Source organism: Chelonoidis abingdonii, chromosome 2 (assembly GCF_003597395.2).
Source record: "Chelonoidis abingdonii isolate Lonesome George chromosome 2, CheloAbing_2.0, whole genome shotgun sequence".
Lineage (NCBI taxonomy): Eukaryota > Metazoa > Chordata > Testudines > Testudinidae > Chelonoidis > Chelonoidis abingdonii.
In genome coordinates this window covers 230385114-230413025 of record NC_133770.1, presented here as the reverse complement: position 1 = coordinate 230413025, position 27912 = coordinate 230385114, and the positions used below count along the sequence as shown (strand labels likewise).

At 42.5% G+C, this 27912-nt stretch overlaps 2 protein-coding genes across 3 annotated transcripts in view; one reads left to right on the top strand and one right to left on the bottom strand.

Moving 5' to 3' along the window:
- Window positions 1-11457, top strand: part of TCEA1 (transcription elongation factor A1) — a 63998-nt gene extending 52541 nt beyond the window's left edge. For both annotated transcript variants that reach the window (XM_032774697.2, XM_032774698.2), the window contains 3 exons: window positions 2745-2891; window positions 4440-4511; window positions 10132-11457. In XM_032774697.2, the coding sequence (XP_032630588.1) occupies window positions 2745-2891; window positions 4440-4511; window positions 10132-10140 (228 nt within the window). In that variant the 3' untranslated portion in view covers window positions 10141-11457. The remainder of the gene's footprint in view (window positions 1-2744; window positions 2892-4439; window positions 4512-10131) is intronic.
- A 4235-nt stretch (window positions 11458-15692) lies between these two features.
- RGS20 (regulator of G protein signaling 20) overlaps window positions 15693-27912 on the bottom strand; it is a 43971-nt gene continuing 31751 nt past the window's right edge. The window contains exons 3-5 of the mRNA XM_032774699.2: window positions 25100-25186; window positions 23930-24164; window positions 15693-16195 (exon numbers count right to left, since the gene is read on the bottom strand). Of these exons, the coding sequence (XP_032630590.2) occupies window positions 16007-16195; window positions 23930-24164; window positions 25100-25186 (511 nt within the window). The 3' untranslated portion in view covers window positions 15693-16006. The remainder of the gene's footprint in view (window positions 16196-23929; window positions 24165-25099; window positions 25187-27912) is intronic.

Here is a 27912-nt window from a genome sequence, read left to right as displayed (position 1 = left end):
AATCATTATTGGGATTTTAAATTCATTTCAGACTAAAAAGATTTTGAGTTAAGTGGCTAAATATCTGTAAAGAGAGCTGATGTAGAGGAGATAGGTATTTAATCTGGAGCAGTGTTAATTGAACTGCTAAATCCCATGCAGATACTGGGACAGTGGAAAAATTAGGAATGCTCATTTCTGCATATAAAACATTAAGAAAGTATGGAGCACCCAGCTGATCAAGTAAACTGAAGTAAAAACAATTAACTGGTATCCAGAGTAGAATATTTTCAAAGAATATTTTCAAAGAAACAGTATCAATTACTATTGACGTGCATCTGACGAAGTGGGTATTCACCCACGAAAGCTCATGCTCCAAAACGTCTGTTAGTCTATAAGGTGCCACAGGATTGTTTGCTGCTTTTACAGATCCAGACTAACATGGCTACCCCTCTGATACCTAGTATCAATTACGTGTTTAAAATGTTTAACATCTCATCTTTTAAAGCTTGAGGTAACAAGTGTGAAGTTTTGGACTTATTATTTTACAAAATACTTTATATAAAGGGCAGTATGTATAGAATAGGAACATACATAATTAAAACTGATTTTGAAGCCCTATTGTGCAATATCTGGAGAGAGCTTCCTTAGAGAGAGCTCCCTCGCTTAGGCCCTGTTGCAGTTTAAAAACTGTCTGGGGTCTGAAACCCTGAAGAAGCTTTAAAAAACCCCCTGAAGTTAGAAATGAAAGCTACTTACTCTGTAATGCTGCCGTTTTGTGTAACAAGACACCATGGAGGCCAGTCACTTGGCTATTGACTTAAATATTTTTGGTTTTAGACCAAAATCTTTACATGTTAATCTCAGCCTAGTAACTATGCCTTGAATGACGGAGAAGCTTGGATAAAGCACTTCAGAATTTGAATTTTTTTAACATGAGGTGTCATAAACAGATAGTTAAGGGTTAATGCCTCTTTTACCTGTAAAGGGTTAAGAAGCTCAGTAAACCTGGCCGACACCTGACCAGAGGACCAGTAAGGGGACTAGATACTTTCAAATCTTGGTGGAGGGAAGTCTTTGTTTGTGCTCTTTGTTTTGGGCATTGTTCACTCTTGGGACTAAGAGGGACCATACGTCAATCCAGGGTCTCCAAATCTTTCTGAATCAGTCTCTCATGTTTCAAACTTGTAAGTAATAGCCAGGCAAGGAGGATTAGTATTATTTTTGTTTTCTCAACTTGTAAATGTCCCTTTTTTGCTGAGAGGATTTTACCTCTGCTTACTGTAACTTTGAACCTAAAACTAGAGAGGGGGTTCCTCTGGGCTATACGAATTTGATTACCGTGTAAAGTATTTTCCATTCTGATTTTACAGAGATGATTTTTACCTTTCTTCTTTAATTAAAAGCTTTCTTTTTAAGAACCTGATTGATTTTTCCTTGTTTTAAGATCCAAGGGGATTGGATCTGGACTCATCAGGGATTGGTGGGGGAAAGGAAAGGGGATGGTTAATTTCTCCTTGTTTTAAGATCCAAGGGGTTTGGATCTGTATTCACCAGGGAATTGATGAAGTCCCTCAAAGCCACCCAGGGAGGGGAGAGTTTTGGGAGGACAGGAAGTGCTCCAGACACTGAAATTTCTGCATGGTGGCAAAGTTACCAGATCTAAGCTAGAAGTGTCCATGCAGGTCCCCACATTTGTACTCTAAAGTTCAGAGTGGGGAAGGAACCTTGACATGAGGTGTGCTGGATAGTCAGCAATGAAGACTGACGTTTATGTTTATCCAGAGGAGAGTTACAGCACAGGCAATGGAGAAAATGGCGTCAATCTTGATTTAGAGTGGCCACTCTGGGAGAGATCCTTTTTCAAGGGGAAGCTCATTCTCCATACCCATTCTGTCTTTAGACATGTTGAGAGTGCCAACAAGAATGCATGAGTTTTGGGTGCAGTTTTAAATGTTGATAAATTTAGTCTAAAGTCTAAATTCTCATCTCCAAGGCCAATGAACAAGCATCGGATAATTTTTTATCATTACAATACTAAGCTAAATTTGAATCATGAACTGGAGGTAGAAGGTTTCAGTTCTCATTATCAAACAATGCTATGTTATAAGAGTAAATTAGAATTATGCAGATATTCATTTCTTGTTAAGAGAGGACAGCTGTGCAAAACCGTTTGCACTGTGAGGGTTTCATGGTGAAAATAAACTTTTGGTTATGCAGAAACAAAAATAGTGAGTTTAAATTTTTCACATCCAGAAAATTGCACAAGTTTTCATTCCTGGGGACTTTTCTCTACCGCCTTTTCTTCTTTACCCCTACACTCACTAGTGTCTTCACTTAGCCTTTCTGATAGTCACTGGTCAGACATGTTTTGCATGCAAACATTTTTGCAAGTTTGGTAGTTATGTAGCTTCTGCCGTTTCACCAACAGTATAAAGGAATGAAGAAATGTTTTAACGTTAGGTAGCTTCTTTGGCAAACTTAGTGGAATTTGTGATAACTAAAGTTGAAGCTTATTCTGTGTGAGTTTAGCAAAGATAAAAGATCCAAGATTCATAGAATGGTTTTGCTGCTTGATAGGATAGGTATTCCTGGATTTAAAAACAAAACCCTATCTTCAATATGATTATATACATTTTCAAAATGAAATTTGCTAGGTTGATGTATACTATGGTCATACTAGCAATAGTGTATCAAAACTGTAAGAAGAGACGTCCCGACAGCAAATTGACAATGTTATGGTAGACAGTCTTTGTCCATAACAGGAGATGGCGAGTGATGAGCTGAAAGAGATGCGCAAAAATCTGACCAAAGAAGCTATCAGAGAGCACCAGATGGCTAAGACAGGAGGCACCCAGACTGACCTGTTTACATGTGGCAAATGTAAAAAGAAGAATTGCACTTACACACAGGTACATAATCATTCTTGTTGTTCTCTTTTTTTCTTGTCAAGGCTGAATCTCAATTTTAAGGAAATTTTCTCTTTTTTTAAAGAATTTTTGTTTCAGCATTTTGTAACTTGATAGTTGAAGAAAATTGTCATTTATAATATAGCAATATTTGAGTTACTTTCAAATATTTCTTGGTTCATTAGCCTAAAGCAAATTAATATTCGGCTCTTAGAAAAATAGCAGTTAAACATTGGTGCAAAAAAAAGCCTCTTTTTACAACCAATTATGAACAGTGAATTTGTATTTCCAAATATTCTTATTTCTGTTGGTATTTCATAGATTTGTATATGCTTCTATGGAGAAAATACTCATCTTATTACTTTGCTACTCTTTCCTCGATCCTTCAACTTAATGTAACTAGAAACACTCTTCCTAGAAATCAGCAGTTAAGCCCAACACTAATTAAACTCTTTCCAAGGATGTATTAGAAATTCTTTAAAATTGACAAGTATTTTTTTCCCCCATTTCAGCAATTCTTTGCTAGACTTTCTTTTCTAGCTATTTTTAAAATTGTGATGTGTGGGAGATTAACTGCTATAACTAGTGCGTCAGTGTGTTTGAACTATCTGTGTATTTGGGTGGTGATGGCAAATGTAATATATAGAAAACCGCTGCATATTAACATGAATATTCAACATTAATTATGATTTTATTAAAATAGGGTCTGATTTACAAGCCTTCTGTTCATGCAACTCCCACTAATTTAATTAGGAATTGTGTGCAAAAAGCTTGCAAATCAAGTCCATGTTGATTTCGGTATTGCTGCAGTGCATACCTTTGAGCTTAATTAGCTCAGTTTATGCTTCTAGTATCTAAAATGTTTTGATGTAAACACTTGCAGTAAAAATCTGTCTGAATCTTTATGCTTTTAGTCCACCTCATCATAAGTATGTTTATGTAAATCTATGCAGAATGTGCAATTGCTATTTCCATAAAAACAAAACTCAAAAATATTTGCACAGTGCTACATTGATCTTCATTATTGAAATGGATACTTTTCAGTACTTAAATCAGCCAAACAAAGGGGTTTCGCTATGGATGTGTTGGCACAGATGTTTTACTACCTTTTTTCTGTAAATGCAAAATAAAATAATCATGATTATTTTGTAAAAAATTGGTAATTCCAATTTGTTAGCTGTTTGCCTAGTTTGTACTCTCGCGTGTTCACAATTGACTTGGTGCTTAGATTTTAACTCATCTAGTTTCATGTCACATGTGAGGGTGTAACCATTTTGTGAACTGGAGTAGGTTGCGGGGGCTGAGAATCTGCATTCTTAAGCTTTATGATGACACTTAAAATGGAATGTTGAAGCACTCTTATACAACGGATTTCAAATATGATAACTTTTAAAATCACATATTTGGATAGACTTGTGGTAATTTTATTTAGGATATACAAATTTTATTTTAGCATTGAGTAACTTTACATTGAACAGATGGGAAAATAATTGAACAGGATCATGGTGATAACACTTTTCTTTCCTTTCCTCCCCATTCCCTTTACTGTAGGTTCAAACCCGCAGTGCTGATGAACCTATGACAACATTTGTTGTCTGTAATGAATGTGGAAACAGATGGAAGGTAAAACTTTTGTTCTCTTCTGTATATTGAGTAGCAGATGGTCAAATTTCAAGTTTACTTTTTTGATTACAAAAAGCCTGTTTGAGTTGTTAATCTTTTATTTTTCTTCTCAAACCAGTTTGATAAACTGTAAATATTGCCAAATACTTTTAAGCGAGAAATATATTTGGAGGAGAAACTTTTATAGTTTGCAATTTTCAAGCCATCCAGTTACCTATGTCCATTAAATCAGTTTTCATATTTCTCTATAGACTTGTTTTGTCTTTCAGCTTTTTGTTAAGGCTTACTGTAGTGTAAAATGAAGTGTACAGGATTTGTAAGCACTTAGAACAGCTAGAATTTTAATCCAGAAGGATATGGAGGAAAGCAAGATGAAACTATTTGATCTAGACAGTCATTTGTGCAACTCAGGATAGATTCTCAAATAGGATTCAGTAATATCACTTCTAAACCAGAAGTTCAGGTAGAGTGCAAAATGTTGCTGTACTGTGCAATGAATACCATTATAAAAAATTATAATAAGTGAATATTTATATTTAATATAAAAAAATACAGTGGACCAAGCTCTGCAATTTACTATGATGTCCTGGATCAGTGCCAAAAAAGCATTGCTGGTCTCAGGAGCCGGTGACTGTTCAGGTCAAACACATTATGAACAAATAGGATTAGAAATAAATACACTGGAAAGCAAAGGTCTCAGGCTTTCCAACAGTGCATAGCATTCATTTTTCAAGTATGTGTCAGTGTGGATCCTGCTCTGGGTGTGCATGAACCTCTGCACGTTAGACTGGATTTTTCTGAATATCCATGTCCCTCAGGGTTGCACATACACTTTGTGGCTCCTCGTGTACCTGTATGAGGGCATAAAAGGTGAGGTGGCTGTGACCCTCCTTCAATTACTTATTGCCACCTGTGGCAACAAGATGGAACCTAGCTGGTGTTCAACCTGCTAGACTTCTCAAAACACTCCTTCAGATCTTCTGAGATTCTTCAGAACCATCTTCATTCTTTATTTTCTTATGCTAGTCTGTTTTTAGTGCTTGCAGCCTTAGAAAGCTGTTTGCAGCCTTTTCCCCCGCACCTGCACATTCCCTGACCCCCCACTGTGAACAGTAATTTGGCATAGTGGACTCAAACCCTACAATCTTCAAGCCTGGTCCATTCTGTGATGTGTGTTCTACTTGGGGGAATCTTGCTGTCTAAGCAGATGCTCAGTCTGCCTCTCCTTCTCTGAAAGAACCCACAAATCAAGGGATGCAAGGCTGAAGCTTCATATTCCAGACCAATCTGTGAAAGTGCCATTAGAGACAGAGCTGAATTTGAAGATCCCTTTAATGGTCAAGCCTACATCTAACTGACAGGCAGGTGATGCTGAAGACTTCAGCAGAGAAAGTGGTGCCAAAGCCAGGCCGGGCATCAATATCAGCACTAGTACCATGTCTGGCACTGAAGCCCATCAGCAGGCCCAGCATCGAAGTTGACACCTCAGAGGTTGAAACGGTGCTGAAAGAGGCCACCCTGAATGGTTGGGGAATGAGCTCTGTGCTGTTTCATAAAGAGGGTTACGGGAAGATGTCAGAAGTCACACCTAGCATCAAAAGATACGCAGAAAGAAACTGACTGTGGGGCAGTTTGGCTCTGGTACCGGACATACCCCCCCCCCCCCCGATATTCATTTTAGCATCGATAATACAGACTTAGAGCACACCTGAGCCACACTCAGCATTGAGAGAGACATTTGCACTGACATAGTCCTCAGAGCAGATAGCATTTTATGAATCAGTGCTGCCTGTGGAAGTGTACTCCTCACCATCCCCAGGCCTTGCCTTTTCTCTGACATCCAGCAGAGATGATTTGTTGCTGAGGTCTATGAGCAGTATCATCATTTAGAAGCCAGAAGCTCTCTACAGACCGCAATCACAGGCATGCTGGGATTGGCACTGGCACAGCCAGCAACCAGCCAGCCCTCTGTGCACATACAGAATATTACTGTGGCCCTATTGGGGCTTTTGGGGCCCACCTTCTCAGGCCTGTAGGAGTCAGTTACTGTCTTTGCAGAAGAAGGAGGTGGTGCCTTTCTCCTGCAGCTTCACTAGCAAGACCCCGGTCACTGGAATGCAGAGACATGACAGCGGGAGGCCAAATGATCACTTTTGCTATCTAACAGCGCCTTATTGTTGTCCCGGGAAAGACAGTAGCTTTGGTGCTAATACAGGCACTGGACAACTTCAGGACCTTTCAAGAGCTGGGTGCAGGTCATGGACACTTTGGAGATTGAGATGCTTGATCATCCCCACTCTGCCTAGAGATGGTTGAGTCCTGGAAATGATGCCATCACCACCAAGTGACTCCTACTACCAAGTAAATGCCTACTAGAGGTCAGAAACAACCTGGTAGACTTCTAAGCAGGAAGATGGTAACCAATCACAAGTGGTCACTGGAAATCCATCCCAGACCCAATATTTCACCAGTGTGGTATTCTCATCTGTTCAAGCAGCAGAGAATCCTGTGGCACCTTATAGACTAACAGACGTTTTGGAGCATGAGCTTTCGTGGGTGAATACCCACTTCGTCAGATGCAACATGGCAAATAGTGTCAAATGAGGACCTCTGGTCTAAGGAGTACAGGCTCAGTTCCCTTCTGTTTGGTGGTTCTCAGGTACTTTTGCATGTCTTTGCACCAGTCCCCAGATCACATCCAAGATTAGACAGGACAAAGTTACATTCATTGTGATATCCTCTACTGGCCAAGGCAGTTTTGGGCATCTGATCTGCAGATGTCCGGTCAGACAGACAGACAGACACACACACACACCATTTTCCTTCCGCCCCCGCGCACACATGCATATCTTCTCATGGGTTTGGACATGCTATCACAGAACCAGGGTTAAACTTAGACCCACAGTTGCTGCATGGTCTGTGGTGTAGGCTGTTTGAACAAGGACTGACAAGACTGTTTTCTGCAGGGTCACAAATTCTCCAATAGGAAGACTTACTCCTTGATGTGGAAAAGGTTTTTCTTACGGGCAATTGAGGCCTTAAGACCAAGGATTCTAGTCCTGATGCTTCTCCTGAAGAAAGCATGACTAGCTAGTAGCTCCTTCAAAGTCCATCTTGTAGCAATATCAGTATGCCACACTCAGATATAGGCACACTTGGTCTTTTCACATCTTTTGGTATTGAGATCTCTCAAGAACCATCTCCATATTTGCCCTCCAGTTAGAGACCCTGCTCCCATGTGGAAGCTTAATGAGGTTCTCTTATAGCTGGGACTCTGTCAAATTCACAGCTATGAAAAACACATCGTGGACCATGAAATCTGGTCTCCCCCACCCCGCAAAATCTGGTGTTTTGTGTACTTTTACTGTATACAGATTTCATAGGGGAGATTAGCGTTTCTTAAATTGGGGGCCCTGACCGAAAAGGGAGTTTCAGGGTGGTCACAAAGTTATTTTAGAGGGGGTCAACCGTATTGCCACCCTTACTTCTGCACTGTCTTCAGAGCTGAGTGGCTGCAGAGTGGCGGCTATTGGTCGGGTGCCCAGTTCTGAAGGCACTGCCCCGCCAGCAGCAGCGCACGTGTAAGGGTGGTAATACTGTACCTTTCCACCCTTACTTCTGTGCTGATGCCTTCAGAACTGGGTGGCTGAATAGTGGCAGCTGCTGCCTGAGGGCTCAGCTTTGCAGGCAACAGCACAGAAGTAAGGGTGGCAATACCATATTATGCCATATTTACTTCTGCGCTGCTGCTGGCAGCTGTGCTGCCTTCAAAGCTGGGCTCCTGGCCAGCAGCCACCACTGGCCTGCTTCAGAAATATACTGATCTCAGAGATCTGTAAGACAGCCTTGTGGAGCAAGTCCATTGACCTTTTTTGAAACACTATGCACTTGACATGGCTGCCAGGGCAGATGCCAAGTTCAGAAGAGCAGTACTCCAATTCCTGTTTGACTAATAGAGCCGAGATTCTTCACGTCCAAAATTTGGAGAAGATACTGCTCCCAGTCACCTACAGTGGGATCCACACTGACACGTACTCAAAGAAGAAAGCAAGTTTTACTGACCCTACAGTAACTGTAGTTCTTTGAGAAGTTGTAGCCAGTGTCGATCCCACCCTTTATCACCAATTTTTCAGAGTCCTCAGCTATACAGATTTTGAATTGTGAGGGGAATGAAGGAGGGTCACTACCTCTCTGTTCTATAGGCCCTCCAATGGGAGCCCAAGGAAGCCAAGGGTGCATATGTGACCCAGATAGACACTGCTATTCAAAAAAACTCTAGTCTTACATACATGAGACACATGCACACTTAGAGCGGGATCCACACTGACTACAAAATTGCAAAACTGAATTTGATCTGTAGAAGTGGAGAGTGTTGGGGAGCACAGCTCCTCTTCCTCTGCTTAGTATCCTCTAAATGGCTTGTGAAAGCCCCATGCCCATGCACTTTCCCCTCTTCCTTTTCTGCCCATGTGAGGGCTTGCTCCAGAACTTAGGGCATTATCTTGGGACTCTGGAGACCAGGGTTCAATACTTCCCTCTCACACAGACTTTCCTGTGTGACCTTTGGCAAGTCACTTAGTCTGTCTGTCTGCCTCAGTTCCCCTTCTGCAAAATGGGGATAACAACACTTCCCTACCTCGCAAGGGGTGTTGTGAAGATAAATTCATTAAAGGTAGTGAGGCAGTCAGATACTACAGTAATAGGGGCCATAAAAGTACCTTCGCTAAGCTGATGGATATGAAATGGGAACAGAGGAGGAGCTGGTGTCCACCAGTGGGAAGTGTTGCCAAACCTCCTAGCAGCAAGTGGAGCTGCTGAAGGAGGAAGAGGAGAGACAAACCAGGAGCTCCCTTTAATTGCACTCCTGTGAGGAGACCTGATCACCTTTCAGCTTTTTCTCCATTTCAGTGGAGAGGGCAAGAAGATCTGTTGCTGCCAGATCGCTGGTGGGTAGTGGGAGAAGGGTTGGTGAGAGCGCTCTGAAATTGACTTACACAAATTCTTGTATTTTGGAAGATTATTTCAAAAACTTCTGATGACCTACAATGGCCCAGTATAGTGAAGACAATACTATAATTAGGAGAAAAAAAATCTTTCTTTACTTAATTGGGCCATTGTACAGTGAATTGTGACTATCAGACTTCTGTTTTTCCCTTAATTCTTACAGTTTCTTCACCCTATTAGGCTGTTGTAGCACCCCAGAAGCGTCTATTGTTTCCATGCTAAAAATGTCAGCAGAAGAAAATTGGGAAAATGCCAGGGGAAAGCTTCCTTTGTTTTGTGAACCGTTCTGAAGTTTTATAAGGTTAACGTATATTTTTGCCCTTTTTATTTAATGTTAGGTCAAACCCACACTTCAAGGTATTTAACCTGTCACGTCTAGAAATTCTTTCACACCAATACAAATGGGTTCAGGACCAAATACTTTTCTCTGAACTCGCTGTGGGCAAGTGAATAGAAAAAAGATTTTCAAACCCTGTAAAGATTCTTGAATGTAAGCAAATGCTATAACTAGTAATTACCACATCTTAGAGCAGCACCTTCTTCTCTTTCTTCTTGCAAAGAACTAGAAATAAGCTGTATGCAGATACCTCATAAAATATTTCTTTTCTTTTGACAGTTCTGTTAGAAGAAACAACTGTCAAGACACCTGGACCAGTATGAAAGAGGATTTTGTAATTAGTTTTAAGAACTAGGCCAGGCATGTAGGTTCCTGCAAACAAGAATTTTTTTTTTAAGTTTTTTTTTTTTTTTTTTTTTTTGTAAAGCAGCATACATCCCTGGAGTTAACCTTTGGTTTTTGACACAACTTCCTTAAATGCTTTCCTATAGTTAATAGTCAGTAGGGCCTGGATGCTCAATTGTATGGTGTATGTTTAAAATATTTTTTCATTTTTGTAAGTAAGTTGACATTAAACTTTTATCAATAAACTTTTGGTAACTGAATTGTTTTTCTTAACTATGTGAACAACGTACTGTATATTTTTTTACAGTCTGAAACATACCCACCAGACATATTTTACCTCTCAACGATGTTAAAAATGTATGAATGAAATTTGTATTGGTTTCTTATTGGCATATTCCTACTAATTTTGTGGGGAGGAAGGACAACTAACTTCATTTTAATTATACCAAATCTGCTATGGTATCTAAATTGCAACTTGTTGGCTCTGTCTGGTTTGTACATACCATTTATGAATTAATGCTTAAATTCTGATCAGGAAATTTGGAACTTTGTTAATGGATCTATTGACCTATTCTGTTACAATGCTTGGATAAGTTTGCTTATGTAACCAGCATTGATCAGTCCAATTTATTGTATTGTCCTAAAGCCTGTATATTACTACCACTAGATTTTATTTCTGGAGAAATGACTTAAATAGTTTGTTTAAATTTGATCTAATTGGTTTGTTTTGCGTATGTGTTTGATACCAGAGTTTATTTTAGACTTTGTAAATGAGCAAAGACATTTTGTGGCAGGCTGTTTAAATGATGGTCAGTAAACCAGTTGATAAAAAGATAAACTTGTTGGGGAAGTAATATTACTTTACATCAATTCATAGAACTGGCATTAGTTTCCCGTGAACTGCTAATGAACTTTATTTTGATATGTAGAATCATTGTTGCCAGTGATCAAACCAGAGACCAGAATAAATCATTAAAATTATGGTCTTTCACCATCCAGGATGATAGAAAGATTTGTTTTATTAGAATCTGTTTTTTGACAGGGCACCTTTTAAAACACTTTGCAAATGCTGTTTAGCAAAGAGCCAGCATGGTTAGAGGACATAAGATTCTTACATTTTTGGCAACCTCTATATTTATATTTATATTTATCTAAGCTTTGGAGTGGGGAAGGTCTGTTTAATCAATGCATGAGGAATTTGTGGGTAGCTGTAGTATGTAAATCCATTTAGTTTCTGGAGAATAAACTCCTTAACTGGAATGGGCGGACAGAATTTTTCTTTTGCTGATTTGCTTTGTAATGGTAGAGACATGGTTTCAAATGAGGCAGCGTTAAATTCTGAAAACACTTAAGCTGTGAGACCCAAAAAAGAGTTTGCTAAATACTTTAATTTTGCATTACAAATCAAACTTTCCTATTGAAAGAGAAAAATAGTCTATTCTTTTGGAAGGGAAAATAAATGTGGATAAGAATTTAGCTTGTTATAGACACATCCGCTTTTTAAAAAGGAGGAAATCATTCAAATATTTCAAAGGTTATTGAATAATTTTATGGAATTTGGATTCTGCTTGTTTGATATTTCTGCTCTAATTCAGAAAGGTATTTTTAAAATTAAACTGACTTGAAAAGTGAACAGAATAATCTACAATTAAAACTTAGCACAACTGTTTTAATTATGTATCTGAAAATATCTTGAAATTTTTTAAGTTGCCTTTTAGACAACAAAAAAATGACTTTAATTATAGATGTTTAGTGTCCATGTGTCTGTCCTTTGTTTTTGGGCGCTTCTGAAAGGACAAGACTAACAAATTCTATTAAGCAGTTATAGTCCTTGTGACTTCGGTACCAGCTGGACTTTGACAGCAGGGGAAATCTCATTTAGTTACAGAACAGGTACAGCGTGGTATATACGAAGTTCCTCACACTGTGTCTACCTTCAACCTATCTCTGCCCTTACATGAAAGGATAGCTTCCCTGGATGATAAGATACAATAATAATTCACTTTCCATGCCTGCTCAGTTTTGTGAGACTTCGCACAGGAAATCCACAAATCACTAAAGCCTGTATCACAATTCAGACTCTTGTGAGAACTGGAATGAGATATTCTTCGTCTAAAGCCCCAGCCAGTAGGTATAACAGTTTCTGGTTCTAGATCCTACAGCTACTTGGGCAAAACTCCCATTGGCCAAAATGGGACAAGTTAAGGGCCTTAGTCTCTACTGACCGAGATAGGTTGCTGAATTAAATTGAGTCATCCTCTCCCCATAAAGTTATTGTAGTGTGTTTAGTATAAAAAGTGTTCTCTTTAACAAGTTTGAGACTGATGCTCACTAATAGTTTAAAACTTGGCTATGTCTTTAGCTGAAGAAGTTAAACACAATTTCTCAGGGTGAATTATTAGTTTTTTAAATTTCATATTAAGAAGGCTTTAATGGTCATTCTTTGTGTCTCAAAGTCCCTCTCTTATTAGAAAGGACACCTAGATACTGGAACACCATGCTACTGGAACAAAATTTTGTGTGATTTTAAAATGTGTAACCTACAGACATTTGGTGTATTGTACTTCATTATATTGTACTAATGAATTTGGAATTTAAAGTTCAGTCTAAAGCACAATGTGGATAGCATCAATTGATGTGTTGGCTGAAGGGGTCCATGCAATTTTAATATTGCTTAGCAGGTTCATGAAAAGAATACTCTTTAACAGTATGAATGTTCTGTGGGAGTTATTGGTATATAAAGTGCAGACATTTAGAAGCTAGTACCAGTGGAATAGAAGGTTAGTGCAGCTTAATGATGTCCTGCTGCTAGATAAATGCCAATGCAAACCAGCAATGTTTATTTTCAAGACAGGATATATTGACCCTGTGATAATGGCTTTGACTTCATTTGTTCTGTATAACTTGTGTAGATATGATCACTTTGTTCTCATATTTCTGTAACAATTATTGCCAACTATAACAATCTAATTAGTATTTCCTAATTCAGTGGGACCAAAACTTGGCCCTTGGAAAAGGTTAGTATATTTCACCTGAGATGAGTTTATGCATAGTTAGGAGTAGTGAAACAAAATATAGGGAAAGCTCTTTTAATGTGTGATTTAATTAATCTTATTTAATCTTATATAAAATTCAGTTAAAATGAAGAAATGCTAAAAATTTAATACTTAAGAGATGCTGTGAAGAGGCGTAGGTCTAATATCCTGAAATTGTGTGACAGGAGGGTATGTTTTAACCACAGAAATGAATGGAAAGTTTCCTTTAACTTTTCATTTCCCAAGAAACTGACCAGTCTAGCTTAATTGTCCAAGTGAAGTGCAGTGCAGAAAGTAAAAACAAGCAGTAGAAATCAGCAAATTAGATTTTTAAAATACTTTCACTTTTAATAGTCTGATAAATTAAAAAAAAAATTCTGGACAGTATCTCTTTAATTTCAGTAAGTCTCTTTCATTGAGTATAATAGGCTAGATCTCATTGCATTTCATATGATGCACATTTGCTCTGTTTGTCTCCTAGCTCTTAATGAGGCATCTTTAAAAAGATGGGGGAAGCATTAAACAAAACTAAATTGTCAGTTTCATGAAATGACACAGCGTTGAACTTTTCTGATGGACATATCTGATCTCTCTAGCAAGCTGAAAGTGACCTAGTTTAACTTCTTTTGTCATCTCGGTGCTTCTGAAAGCCCTGACACAACCAAATTAATACATAAGTACAGCATATTTAGTGATAATCCCAAGTTCTCCCACTGCTACCTCACCAACATGCCTATTTTGATCTTTGGCTAGTGCTGAGACTACTAGCCAGCATGCCAGTTAATATACAGTGTAAACTGAAACTATTAATTTGAATATTGTCTTACGCTGTGGATATATCAGTGAACTGGACTGAGATCTCTAATTTGACATAACCAGCCACCAAATGTATTCTAGTAACAACTGACAGTCACTACTGACTTGGACCAGATTTTACCCAGTGACCTAGAAGAGCTCTTTTTTCTGTTTAACTGAGTCATCCAACCCCGCAAGGCAGCTGGCAGCACTGTTTTGCAGTGTTACTTGTTAAATGTTGCTTAAATCATTTTTTTCAAACTGACATGTTAAATGTTGTTGTTGGTTTTTATAGAAATAGATGATGGAAACTTTGGCCACAGCTGTTGCTTACAACTTACCTTGTATCAGGTCTTCTCTCTTGATATTGTGTAGTGACAAAGCTCATTATTTTTTTTAACGGGATTAATGCTGAAAGAGCAAAACATATCTCCTGCATGGTGCATTGAACAAGCAAGGAAATTAGCACATGCCTGGATTTTCCTCCAGTGAGAAGGTGTTTAGTATCATAGTGCCCAAATGGGAGAACTGCTGATAGGCTGGAGAAAGATTGCTATAGCTTCCTAGAAAAAGCAATGCAAAACTACCTATATGAATCCCTTTTAAAGAGATGATTTTTCACTCTCTACCCTTCTCCTCTCCACGTACCTTCTGTTTCACATCTCACTGCGTTCAGTCAGTCAATACATAGGAAACTACCACTGAAGGGAATTCTGCAGTAAACTAAAATGTACGTAGTGGAATTACATTAAACTATAGTGTATTTGGCTTAATTACTATAGATTAAGCAACTCTGTAAAAATGGATCTATAAATTGGTACTTAAAGGCAATTTGTTTAACTTCTTCCTAGATTTAGCTATGATAACTAATTCTGGGGTGTGTTGAAATGCCATATGGTAATAGGTATGAGGCTTGGCAAAAAGCACTAATCTGCACATACAAGTGCAATATATTAGGGATACCAGAAATACAAGTGTGAAGCTTGTGGAAGAATACTGCTTTGCTTTGAGATCTTCTGAGCCTGAATTAATGCCATATCCCTGGAAGCTTGTTTTAACTTGCTTTGGTATGAAGTGTATGAATATCACCCCACAAACAATCTGGCCTGTAATTTAGGATTTTCAGCATCTGTGAACACATCAAATGGCTGCTACTGCAGTGCTCTAGGGACTAAATACTGAAATATTAATTACCATTATTTGCATCTGCCTTTGCAGTGAAGAGAACAACACGTGACAATTCTTGTGCTTTATTTATGATTATAAATGCCCAGACTCTTCCCTCTCCTAAATTCTTCAGCTTTTATAAACATTAACAGTATGAACTTACAAATGTTTTCAGCAGACTCTGATAGTAAAATAACACTTTTCAGTAAAGAGAATGTTATAGGCAGTATTATTCCAAACCACTAGCTTCCATAAACTGGAGGTTGTTATATTTCATTGCCATGAACACATTGCTTATATGTATCAGGTAGCCACTCCAAGACAAGTACCATCTCCACTTCATAAGTAGTGACCAGGTTGTACTATTATAAAATGTGAGGCTTCAGTCTAGTGTAGCCCAAGTATCAACAGCACAAGTATTTTTACTGTGGCTGCACAATGGTGGGGGGAGAGGTAAGAGCAGCCATAACTAACAGTTTAAAAAAATAAATTGGAGAGTTCTTTCTTCCAGAGTGGTAATTTTAACTTCTCCTATAAGTTCATGTCCAAGTACATTCTGCTATTGTAAAAATACGACTTTTTTAACATCCAACTCTCTCTACATTCTCCTTTGCAAAGTGTCACTTAAGTTGATCAGAGGCTGCAGTTAGCTTGTGGTATCAGAGCCCTCTGCAGGTTAAAACATTGATAGTCCATATTAAAATATGCCTGAGTTTATTTTCAGGTAAATATCCTATTAACTCTAAATTCCATGTTGGTTGATGTAGCCCAGAGTTCCATTTCTTTTTTTAATAAATACATTAATAAAAATATTATACTTTGATGGATTTCTCAGATAAGGACTGAAGCAAGTCCTTATAAATAGCAGAGTTCATAAACCGTGGGTAGGAGTCTCTATGCATTAAGGTGTAAATCTGAAGCTGTGCATCATCAAAAGTATGTTGTGATGGTTCCAGCATATTTCGGTTGATAACTTCCCTTACTCTGGAGTCCAGGCTGACCTGTGTATTAAAAAAGCATTTGTTGACATGGGTAATAGCGCACGCACTTTTCCAGCTCTACCCACTTAAAGTTTTTTCTCCCCCCCCTTCAATCTTCACCCCTCAAACAAAGTGTAAAGGGTCTCAGATATACATAGAATTATCACTTCCAACTTTGGATGCAATTATCTCCTCAAGTAGTGGAATCTCTCAAAGACAGTCTTACTTTAAACAATACTGTCTGGAATCCTATTTATGCTAAATTCTGACGGTACAGCTGGAATTTTTGTTCTTCTTCGAGTGCTTGCTCATATCCATTCCAAGTAGGTGTGCGCGCGCCGCGTGCATGTTCGTCGGAAGAATTTTCCCCTAGCAACACCCAGTGGGTCGGCAGGCGCCCCCTGGTGTGGCGCCTTTGCCGCACCGTATATATGCCCCTGCCGACCCGGCCGCTCCTCAGTTCCTTCTTACCGCCCGTGTCGGTCGTTGGAACATGGAGTGCGGCTTCGCTGACCTCCACATCCCTAGCGTATCACCCGTTCTATCTCTAGTTGTTATACTGTAGTTAGTGTTGTTTAGTACTTCTTCATAGTTGTTAGGTATAGTTTCTAAATAGTTTGTATATAGTTTGAGGGCTGAGGTATTTTCTTCCTCGCCCGATCCGGGACCCGGGCTCATGCCTGGCTCTCCCGGCTTCAAGCAGTGCTCGGCCTGTCGTCGGCCGATGCCAACGGGAGACCCCCACGATCGTTGCCTAAGGTGCCTGGGGGAATCCCATCTGACGGACAAGTGCCGAATCTGCAAGTCCTTCAAAGCGAGGACAAAGAAGGAGCGGGACTCCCGTTTGAAACAGCTCCTTATGGAGGCCGCCCTGACCCTGGTGGTCCCGGCACCGACCGCACCGCAGCCCGCACCGAGAAGAACTTCGTCTTCAGCACCGGAGACAAGCGGTACCGCCTCAACACCGCGGCACCACAAGTCTCCAACTCAGAAGCCAGCCCGGCAGCGCTCGCTTTCGCCTAGGATGAAGAAGGCGAAGGCTCCTGGCGGTTGCGACTCCAGCACCGCAGTCCGAGCCTGGGAAACCGTGCCGCAGGCACCGCCATCTGCCCCGGCACCGGTGATCCCCGCACCGTCGACTCCGCCAGGCAAGAGCGTCGAGTCCGGTGCTTGATAGCTCCCTGGCACGTACCGTGGTCGAGCTCACGGTTCCCACTACACCGGAAACCTTTGCAACGGCGAGGGACCTGATCGCGTTTCGACTGACCTTCCCTGCCTCAGCCCCCGGCACTGCCGGTGCGGGGCGCTTCCATGACTGGGAAAGCCAGCTATGCTCCGGCCACCATCTCTTGGAGCAACGGACAGGCACCGGTCCCGGTCGAGATCTTGGCACCGATCCCGCTCACACCGTCGGTCGCCTTCTCGACGCCGGCTTGCAGTCCCGGCACCGATCCTACTCTCGGCGCGGTCGTACTCGCGCACCGGTCCAGATCCCCGATCAATGGACGACGCTCGACGCGTCGCTCTACCTCTCGGCACCGCTCCCGACGAGAGTCCATCGTACCGTCGGCGCACTCGAAGTCCCGTATCGACCTCCCGGCGCACCGTGCTGGTCGTAGGTTCCTGCTCCCGATCTCGGCACCGGTTCGACTCCGGCACCGTCTCCCGCACCGCCTATCACCCGGCACTGGTCATACGGCCTGTCCGCCCCGCCTTGGCTGTCGAAGACACCCTTCAGGTTCCTCGCGGCCAGACAGCGCGCTCTATGGAGATGTGGACCAGGGTCTGGAACAGCCCCAGCACTGGTCCTTCTGGACGCCTTGGCATACCATCAAGCCCAAGGCGATCCCTGCCCGACGTCGAGATCTACAATTACCACCCGTCGGGTACCAGAGGCAACTATCAGTGCCCCTCCTCCGGAGACCGATATTTCCGAGTCCCAGGACCCAAGAGGCCGCCCCGGAATCGAGCCACCCTCTGAACAGCAGCCTACGGATGAGCCCCCGATCCCGGTCTCTCCTCTTCCTCCTCACCAGATGAGGCAGTGGCGGGCACTTCGACCTCTGGCCTGCCCCCCATCGACCTTCGGGCTCACCAGGACCTGCTCCGCAGAGTGGCGTTGAGCATCAAACCTCCAGGCAGAGGAGGTTCCTGAGGTCGAGGATCCTGTGGTGGACATTTCTCTCGTCTGATGCACCGACGAGAGTCGCCTTACCCTTCATCCGCTCAATTCAATCCAGGGCGGATTCTATTTGGCAAGTCTCTGGCATCTATCCCTCCGACGGCCAGAGGCGTGGAGAGGAAGTACATGGTACCCTCTAAAGGGTACGACTACCTGTACACCCATCCTCCTCCATCCTCTCTGGTCGTCCAATCCCGTGAACGAGAGGGAGCGTCATGGCAGCCAGCCCCGCCCAAAAATCACGGGAGCTAAACGTATGGACCTGCTGGGCCGTAAGGTATACTCCACAGGGGGTCTACAGTTACGTGTGGCAAACCAGCAAGCACTGCTAGGCAGGTACAACTTTAATACCTGGCAGTCCATGGAAAAGTTTAGTGAGCTGATCCCGGTAGACTCCCGTCCTGAGTTCAAGAGCCTCTTAGAAGACGGGGAAAAAGATATCTAGAACATCCTTCTACAGGCTGCAACTCGATGCCGCGGACCCAGCGGCCTAGAACCATCGCGTCGGGAGTCACCATGAGACGGATTTCGTGGTTGCAAGTCTCCGGCTTACCTCCGGAGCTTTACGCAACATAGGATTGCTCCGACTCGAAGACCTCCCGTTTTGAGGGGCAGGGCCTCTTCTCAGAGAAGACGGACCCAAGGCTGCAAAGCCTTAAGGACAATCGCATAATAAGATGCACTCCTGGCATGCACACACCACAAACCCAGCGAAGTCCTTTCGCGCTGCAACCTCAGTGCCCCCCTTATCCCCCACCACGCCCATGCCGGACTTCAACAGAAGGCGGGGACGAGTTGAACCGAAGACTATTGGCAATCAGGTTCCCAAGGGGGCAAAATAACGGTGCTGCCAAACCACCGGCGGGATCTTTGAAAACAAAACTTTTGAAGGTGCGCCAGAGAGCAGAGCACCAGTCCATGGTTCCTTCCCCGGACTCCTTTTCTTTTCTCCAACCGCTTCTCTTTTCTCCTCCGGCGTCCTCCAAATGATAACTTCGTTCGTTGGGCCAAATAACTTTCAGATCGATGGGGTTCTACGCACGGTGTGGACTGGAAATGTCATTTGGCTACCATCTTGGGATCAGTTTGTTTTGCCTCCACCCACTCCCACTCACCCATCCCCATCCCTCGTTCAGGACCCCTCTCACGAGATCTCCTTTACCACGAGGTCCTCACGCTTCTCGAACTCAGAGCGATAGAAGAGGTGCCTCAATTGACATGCATAGGCAGCGTCAGGGCGGTGTTTTTACTCCACTATTTTTTAATCCCCAAGTCGAAAGGAGGTCTCCGACCCATCCTAGACCTCCGCGGACTCAACGCCTTCGTAAGGAAGTAAAGATTCCGGCATGTGTCCTTGGGGTCTATCATCCGTCCTTGGATCCGGGAGACTGGTTCGCTGCTCTCGACATGAAGGACGCGTACTTTCATGTTTCGATCTACCCACTCCACAGACGTTTTCCCGCTTTGGTGCGCGGGACGTCACTTCCAATTCACGGTCCTACTTCGGCCTGTCCTCCTGCCCACGAGTCTTTAGAAATGTATGGCGTAGTGGCCGCTTTCCTCCATCGCCAAGGTGCTTCCTTACCTAGACGACTGGCTTGTTCGCGCGTCTCCAAAGCTCAGGTGGCCACGCACTTAAAGTTATCAGGAACCTATTCGAATCTCTAGGCTCCTGATAAATTTCGACAAGTCCATCCTCGTTCCAACTCAGGGATAGAATTCATCGGGGCTGTCTTGGACTCTACGGTCCGCGACAGCCTCGCTTCCACCCAGCCGTTTCCAGGTAATGCTCTCCATCATAGACAACCTGCTAGCCTTCCCCACGACCTCGGCAAGGGTCTGTCTCAGCCTCCTGGGCCACATGGCGGCCTGTACTTTTGTCACCAAGAATGCCAAGCTCCATCTGCGCCCTGCAGATCTGGTTAGCTTCTGTTTACCGGCCACACAGGGACAGCATGGACATCGTTTGTCACACTCACAAAGACGGTCTTGCACTCCTCAGCTGGTGGCGAAACCCCTCCCTGGTGTGCGCAGGCTTGCCTTTCCACCCAGGCAGCCGTCCATTTCGTAACAACGGACGCCCTCTCTCTGGGCTGGGGAGCTCACAGGGGTCTCGTCGGACCAGGGCCTCTGTCCTCTGGAACTATCGCTGCCATAAACATCAGGAGCTGCGAACGGTCCGCCTTGCCTGCCAGGCTTTCTTCCTCACCTGCAAGGCCGCTGTGTCTAGTGCTCACGGACACACCACCGGATGCACTATAAACAAGCAGGGAGGAACCCGCTCTCTCCTCTTTGTCAGGAGGCGATCACACTGTGGGAATTTGTATAACCCACAATATGGATCTGATTGGCTCCTTTCTCCCGGGAGTCCAGAACGTGTTGGCGACCACCTCAGCAGGTCCTTTCTAGCCCACGAGTGGTCCCTTCGTCCGACATAGTCCATTCTCTCTTCCGGAGGTGGGGTTCCCAAATCGATCTCTTCGTCCTCCGTACCAACCGGAAGTGCCCCAGGTTCTGCTCCTTCCGCGGTCTTGCCCGCGGCTCACTCACGGACGCATTCCTCCTACCCTGGGTCGGACCAACTCCGATATGCCTTCCACCGTTCCTGCTGGTGCACAGGGTCCTGGTGAAGCTGCGCAGGGACAAGGCTCGGGTATTCTCATCGCCCAGCGTGGCCTCGCCAGCACTGGTACTCCACACGCTGTTGGACCTCCATAGCCAGTCCAGTTCCCCTGCCGCTCCATCATGGTGACTTGATACAAGACACGGCAGGCTTCTCATCCCGACCTCCGGTCCCTCCACCTGACGGTGTGGTTCCTGGCTGGCTGAGCTCTGCGGAGCTGCACTTGTTCTACCCCATTGCAGCAGGTGCTCTGGAAAGCAGGAACCTGCAACCAGGGCTACCTACCTGGCGAAATGAGGTGGTTCTCCTGCTGGTGCAGTCACAACGATATACACCGGCACATGCTCCCATCCACATAATCTTTGCAGTATCTATGGCACCTTAAACAGGGCCTCGCGCTCTCATCTTGCGCGTTCACCTAGCTGCCATTTCTTCGTTTCCATCCGGGAGAAGGCTCTTCCTCCGCCTTCTCTCACCGATGGTCTCGAGGTTCCTCAAGGGCCTAGAGCGCTGTCACCCCAGGGTCCGCCGCCCCACCCCCTCCTGGGACTCAACCTCGTCCTCTCAAAACTAATGGTCCCTCCCTTCGAACCCTTGCAACCTGCTCTCTCCTGTATCTATCGTGAAAGTGGCGTTCCTTGTGGCATTACATGCCAGGAGAGTCTCGGAGCTTCGCGCTCTCGTGGCGGACCCACCGTACACGATATTTCACAAAGACAAGGTGCAGCTCCGACCGCATCCAGCCTCCTACCCAGGTGGTCTCCCCTTCACCTTAACCAAGACATTTTCCTCCCGGTATTTTATCCTAAACCTCACGCATCCGCAGACAGCAGAGCTTGCATTCATTCGATGTTGTAGAGCGCTGGCGTTCTACATTGACCGCACCCGGCCCTTTCCGAAAGACCTCCCAACTTTTTATTGCTGTGCAGACAGGATGAAAGGTCGCCCTGTCTCGTCTCAGACAATCTCATCCTGGGTGACGTCCTGCATTAAAATGTGCTAGCTTTAGCTCGCACCTCTCCAGGATGAGTGACTGCACATTCACAAGAGCACAAGCTTCCTCCTATTGCCTTTCTAGCCCGGGTGCCTATACAAGACATATGTCGTGCAGCCTCGTGGTCGTCGTGCACACTTCTCTGCCCATTACGCTTGGTACAACAGTCCAGGGACGATGCGGCTCTGCTTGCCGTTTTGCATTCAACAGTCCCAACTCCGACCCACCGCCTGTGTAAGGCTTGGAATTCACCTATCTGGAATGGATATGAGCAAGCATTGAAGAAGAAAAGATGGTTACTCACCTTGTAACTGTTGTTCTTCGATGTGTTGCTCATATCCATTCCACACCCGCCGCCTTCCCCACTGTCGGAGTAGCCGGCAAGAAGGAACTGAGGAGCGCCAGGTCGGCAGGGCATATATACGGTGCCCTCAAAAGGCGCCACGCCAGGGGGCGCCTGCCGACCCGCCGGGTGTTGCTAGGGGAAAATTTTTCCAACGAACGTGCACGCGGCGCGCGCACACCTACTTGGAATGGATATGAGCAACACATCTCGAAGAACAACAGTTACAAGGTGAGTAACTGTCTTTTCTTTCTGCTTAATAGTGCAGTGAATTTTTAATTTTGTGTGACTAGCTTTCATTTCCTTGAGAATAAGTGTTGTCTGAGGCTGAATTCATAGCAGCAGAATTAACCAGAAAGAAGCTGCAACCTGTAGAAATGTTGTTTAAGCAAATCCTTTTACTAAAGAGCAGGCAGAATTAGACATGAATTGCAAATAGTTATATCATGGTTCCATATGAAAGCGATATTGTGAAAATTTAAATTTCAATGAGGTGGCAGTCTCAAAGATATTGTGTTAACTGCTACTAGATTTCAGTAGCGCTTGTATCTATACACAAGTAGTGCTTTTTCTACCACTGTGGCTAATAAGCTTTTGGCTGATATTTGAGTTTATAGTCCTTCAAAACAAGAAACCAACTAAACAAACTTGTTGTAGTGTAATGTTCAGTGTATAAAATATTTGCCAATATCAGACTGGTAGATAAAATTAGCAGATATACAAAGCTAAGATAAACTTTTATTTATGGTTAACTTTTGCTATATAGGAGGAGTTCTCAAAACAGGTTATATATATTTGAGCAATTCCTTTATATATTATAGCAAATTACAGTTAAAGGTTTTAAACATTTTAAGATCTCCCATTTCTTTTTTACTGCTAAGAAAAAAACCTAGCTTGTTTGGTTATTTAAGCGAGGACAATGCTCTTTGCCCTGTTATGCCTAGGAATTACAGGTGTCTAACATCAGTGTTTTATGGTACCACATCTGCTGCTTTGTCTGTTAACTGGGAAGATGGAGGATAGTTTCAACCATGGCACCCTGATGCCTTCACTTTTTAAGTCTCCATTATTAGTAGGCTTGGAAGGATTAGATTTTTATCAGTAAATTTAGGTAAGCATCAATTTCACTGTTTACACAAACCAAAATTTCCGCCTGATCAAAATTTACAGATAGGCAAAGTGAGAAAAATGCTGCTTGAGAACTTAGAGTTAAATTTAAGGAAATGTCTTTTGTATATTTTGATATGCATGTTGACATTGTGTGTTTTAATAGTTTTAAAGCATTAGCTTTTTGAACCCCAGGGTCTGCTGTCATTAAATAATTGTCTGACCCCGACACAATTTTCTACAACTGTGAAAATGTAAATGGATAAAAATTGAAAAACGCTTAAAACCTATAATATTGCAGAAGTGCAAAAATGTAAATAAAAATTAATCTTAAAATAGATATCTGTTATAAACAAACAAAAATCAAATTCTGCCAAGCCTAATTATTAGCAGTGAACGTCATAAGACCTGTATCCCTTGGTTTAGCTGTCTTTGCCTTTATTCATGTTACAACCACCACTGTGCAATGCAGAATTAAAGAATGAGCTCGTTGGAGGGACACACACCTCTTTTGGAGAAAGGATAGAAATATAATCTTCATAGATTAACCTTGCTTTTTCTTCTATGACACTCTTGTTGGATTCCTGCTTTAACTCCTCACAGGCCATCCAGAAAAGCATGTTCTCTTCACTGAATTCTGTTCGGAGGAACTCCCGGAAAGCATTTCTGCCCGCTGGGGTGATCATTAACTTGTCAAATGACTGAGCCCAAGCATTTACTTCTTCAAGAGTAGGAGTGGGACTTGAATGAGAGAATAGAAAAGGAGATATTGATGCTAGTTACTCAAAATTCAGTCACTAGACAAGACATTTGCTCTCACCGAAAGAAAAAAAGTGAGCTTTACGTGAGTCTAACACATTGTAGGTTGGACAGTTAACTGATACTCAATACTATCACCCTGCTGTGAAGCAATGATAAACTTAAGGATTGGAGGATTGTGGCAGATAAAATGTGATCGAATGTTCCCATGACTTACACTAGCTTTATTTAAAGAAATGCCTGAAGTTAACGTACAAGAAAAAACCTTTATGCAACCGCTGAACATGTTTTCTAGGCTTCAAATGCACAGTTGTCTTTTTGGTTTATCTGTTTGCTTGGTTTATCAATGTCACCATTACGGTATAAATATGCGAACAGTGAAGGCCAAGACATTAATACATTTATAGGTGTTACCACAAAAGCTATACTCCTATCTTGGTTTGTATAGGTCCCCATTATAGCATCTGAGCACCCAGGAAAGGATGGAAAAAGTTAACCAGTTACCTGACTAGTGATAGGATCTATGTTCTCCCTTGTTTATTACTCCTTATTTAAAGCTGGGCACTACCAGTTGGATTGGTTAAGTTTTTCACAAAAGTTATGGCAATGAGGAGGAAAAAATTAGACTTGTAGGAGAATGGTAGATTCTGTCCGTACTATGTTATTGCTATTGTACCACCATACAGTGTAAGCTATCCCAGTACAGAATTTTTTTAAAGTATGGGCTTTGGATCAGGCCATGAATTAAAAAGAGGTTCGAGTGTGAATGTTAGTAACATTTAGCTAGAGATGGCTGAGAACTGAATTTAAACAGGTGGTGCATGGATGGCAGCAGGGGAGTAATTTGTGCATTTCAAACTATTTGCCTTGCAGATTTAACTGTTATGTATATAAATGCTCAAAGAAAGAAAAGATACCTCTCCTCACAGTTTGGAATACTCTCTGCTCTGAGTTCATGGGATGTCCTCCTTGCTCTCTCTTCATCTTGATTCCTAACAGTAAGACTGCAAGGTAGCAAACAGATAACTCAGTCAAGTTTATATAAGGAAAAGCTTGAAACTACATCAAATTGTTGATATTTAATATTTTACACACATTTGGTTTACCTTACCTAAAAGGGATAGAAATTACCTGTACCCTTTTATTTCATGATTCTTCTCATGCCTCAGTTTTACATCAGTGTAAATCCAGCAACCTTAACAAAGCTGCTTCAGTTGCCAGGAGAATTTTGGCTATTCAGTGTAGTTTCTCAGTGCAATCTAGAGGGAGTTTGATATGTGCTTCAGAATGTAAGGTGCAATCCAGAAAACATTAGCATTGTGGACTAGCTCTCTGAGCGGGCCTACTCATGGAAATAAGTACTATGCTTAATAGTATATGTCTTTACATAGTGTGGCCAGCATTGTAACTGGGACTGTTCATGGTAATAAGCATTAAACTCAGTATTTGCAGGATTAATATAGGCTTAAATACATGCCAAAATCTCCCCACCGAGGCTCACTGAAAGCTCTCTCAGCAGTCTTCACTGGAAGCAGGTGTCCAGTCCTGTACCTGGTCAAATTCCAGTGTATTAGAAGTAATTTTCTAGCTCACTTAAATTCCCAGGTGCTTTCAGTTAGAGAACCTATCCTTGTTTCTAGACCTAAAACTTCCAAAGCTTGTGTATTTTCCTTTCACAGAGTGGCTGTTATATCCTGTTTTATAGGGGAGGAGGGAATAAACTGATCTTATTCTCCCTCTCCCTCTGTAAAGCACTTTTGAATTTGTCAGGAGAAAAAGGCACCAAGTATAAGGCACTGTTCATAGTGTCACTGGATTTCCAGGCTCTTGCCACACCTGACAAACCAGAGAGCTTACATGAAAGAAAGGTATGGTTATCACTTAGGTTTACCTATTTCATTGGATCACCTCCTTTTAAACTTATGGCTTATATCTTACTCCAGCTTCGCTACCTGAATTAGTTCTAACATTTTCCTTCCTGAAGCATTTTCTAAAGTCTGCGGAGACCTCCCTGCAGGTCTGTAGAATTTTAAAAATGTTAAGGACCAAGCAGTGCAGTTGAAAATTGGGAAGGAGGAGAGATGCTTTGTCTCCTACAAAGTAGTCCACACAGTGGAAAGGGGGAGAACCTTTGCTGGAACCTAGTACAGGGGTCACACTACTCACTGCAGCTCATTTTATGTAATACCTTCAAATCACTGAGCTTTCTTAATTAACTTTCTCTGTAAAGGGAGAAGCAGCATAATTATAAAAGAACCTTAATATCACCTTATCCCCTGGGTTTCATGATTTAAAGAGCAGGGTGGGGGTGGGATGGAGAAGGGCCCAGAGGACCTAATGGTGACCATTGATGTGGTTGGTTTGTTTTTTAAAGTTGTTTTCCCCATAAACAGCAAGAATATGCTTCAGCGTGACATTTTAGACTGAAGGAGACAAAAGAACAAATGTCCCCATAGGATAGCATTCTGCCTCCTTTGCAATACGCAATATTTATTGCGCCTCACAAAATGGTAGCTACTCCTGCAGAGAGGAAGACTCCCTACAAGTGTAAAAGTGCAGAGCAGAGAGAACAAACTATTTACATAGCTACATCTATCTCAGGCTCCAAAAAGATAACAAATATGTGACTTAAGTTATAACTGCAGCAAAGATTAGGGGCATCCAGGTACTGGGATTCATTTCCTAGGCCCATAATGGTTCATTCTAATTCTAGTATTGAAAGGGCTGCGAATAGTGAAGTCTCTGCTTCTCAGCCATATGACTCATATGGACTGTTATTTTTGTTTCTATTCATAATTTTTCAGTGGAAAGCACTTGAGCTATTTTGAGGAAAGACATTCTGTGAATAGGGATTATAAATGGAACATTTAATTGCAGTTTGTTTTGCATTCCTTGCTACTATAAAACAGTTGTTCACAGAAAATTAGAAGTGATTTTAAGGCAGAGAAAAGCTGCTTTGTCGCCTGCACCCAGTTCCCAGGCTATTCTTAAATGGCAATAGGAATTTTAAGCACCATCAAAATTGAGTAATTTCAACACCCCAGTGAGGAAATAGCTTGCTTTGTACCATTTTAACACTTATGCTGCTTTTTCTGTGCCTGACAGAGAGTATCAGATAAAAGAGCAGAGGAGTAGTTATCAACAGTTCAAAGGAAATAGTGGGAAGTGAAGTTTATATTAATCCATTAAGTCAGTGTACATGAAGTGCTTTTATTTCCTTTTCTTGGGCAATCTATAGCTATGGGCGTATCTTATACGTATACACCTATGGGCTAAAACCATCCTTGACTCTTTAATCTTACCAGTGTTACTCCGTTGTCAATCCACTGGAACTTGGAGGCTCATTTACTCAGTGGGGTGTGGAAATTATTCAGTTGGTGGTGTTTTCTTAGGACCAGATCCAAATGTCTCTCAATCAGTCCTTTCATGTGAAATTGTCTACACTGGCAAGTTACTGCACAGTAAAGCAGCTTTCTGCGGTGTAATTTCCGAGGTGTACATAGTGCCAAGCCACTTTGTTGCAGCATTCCAAAAAACCCAATTCGACGAGTTGTAAGCCTTACAATGCAAAGGCTCCAGCGCTGCATTGGCAATGTACACAAATTACAGCACAGAAAGCAATCAGTTGGCCTTCTAAAGTGTCCCATAATCCTTCAAGTGGACGCTCTGCTCACTGTTGTGAACTTGGCTGGCTGCTCTGGAGGCATGTGCCCCTTCCTTTTCAAAGCTC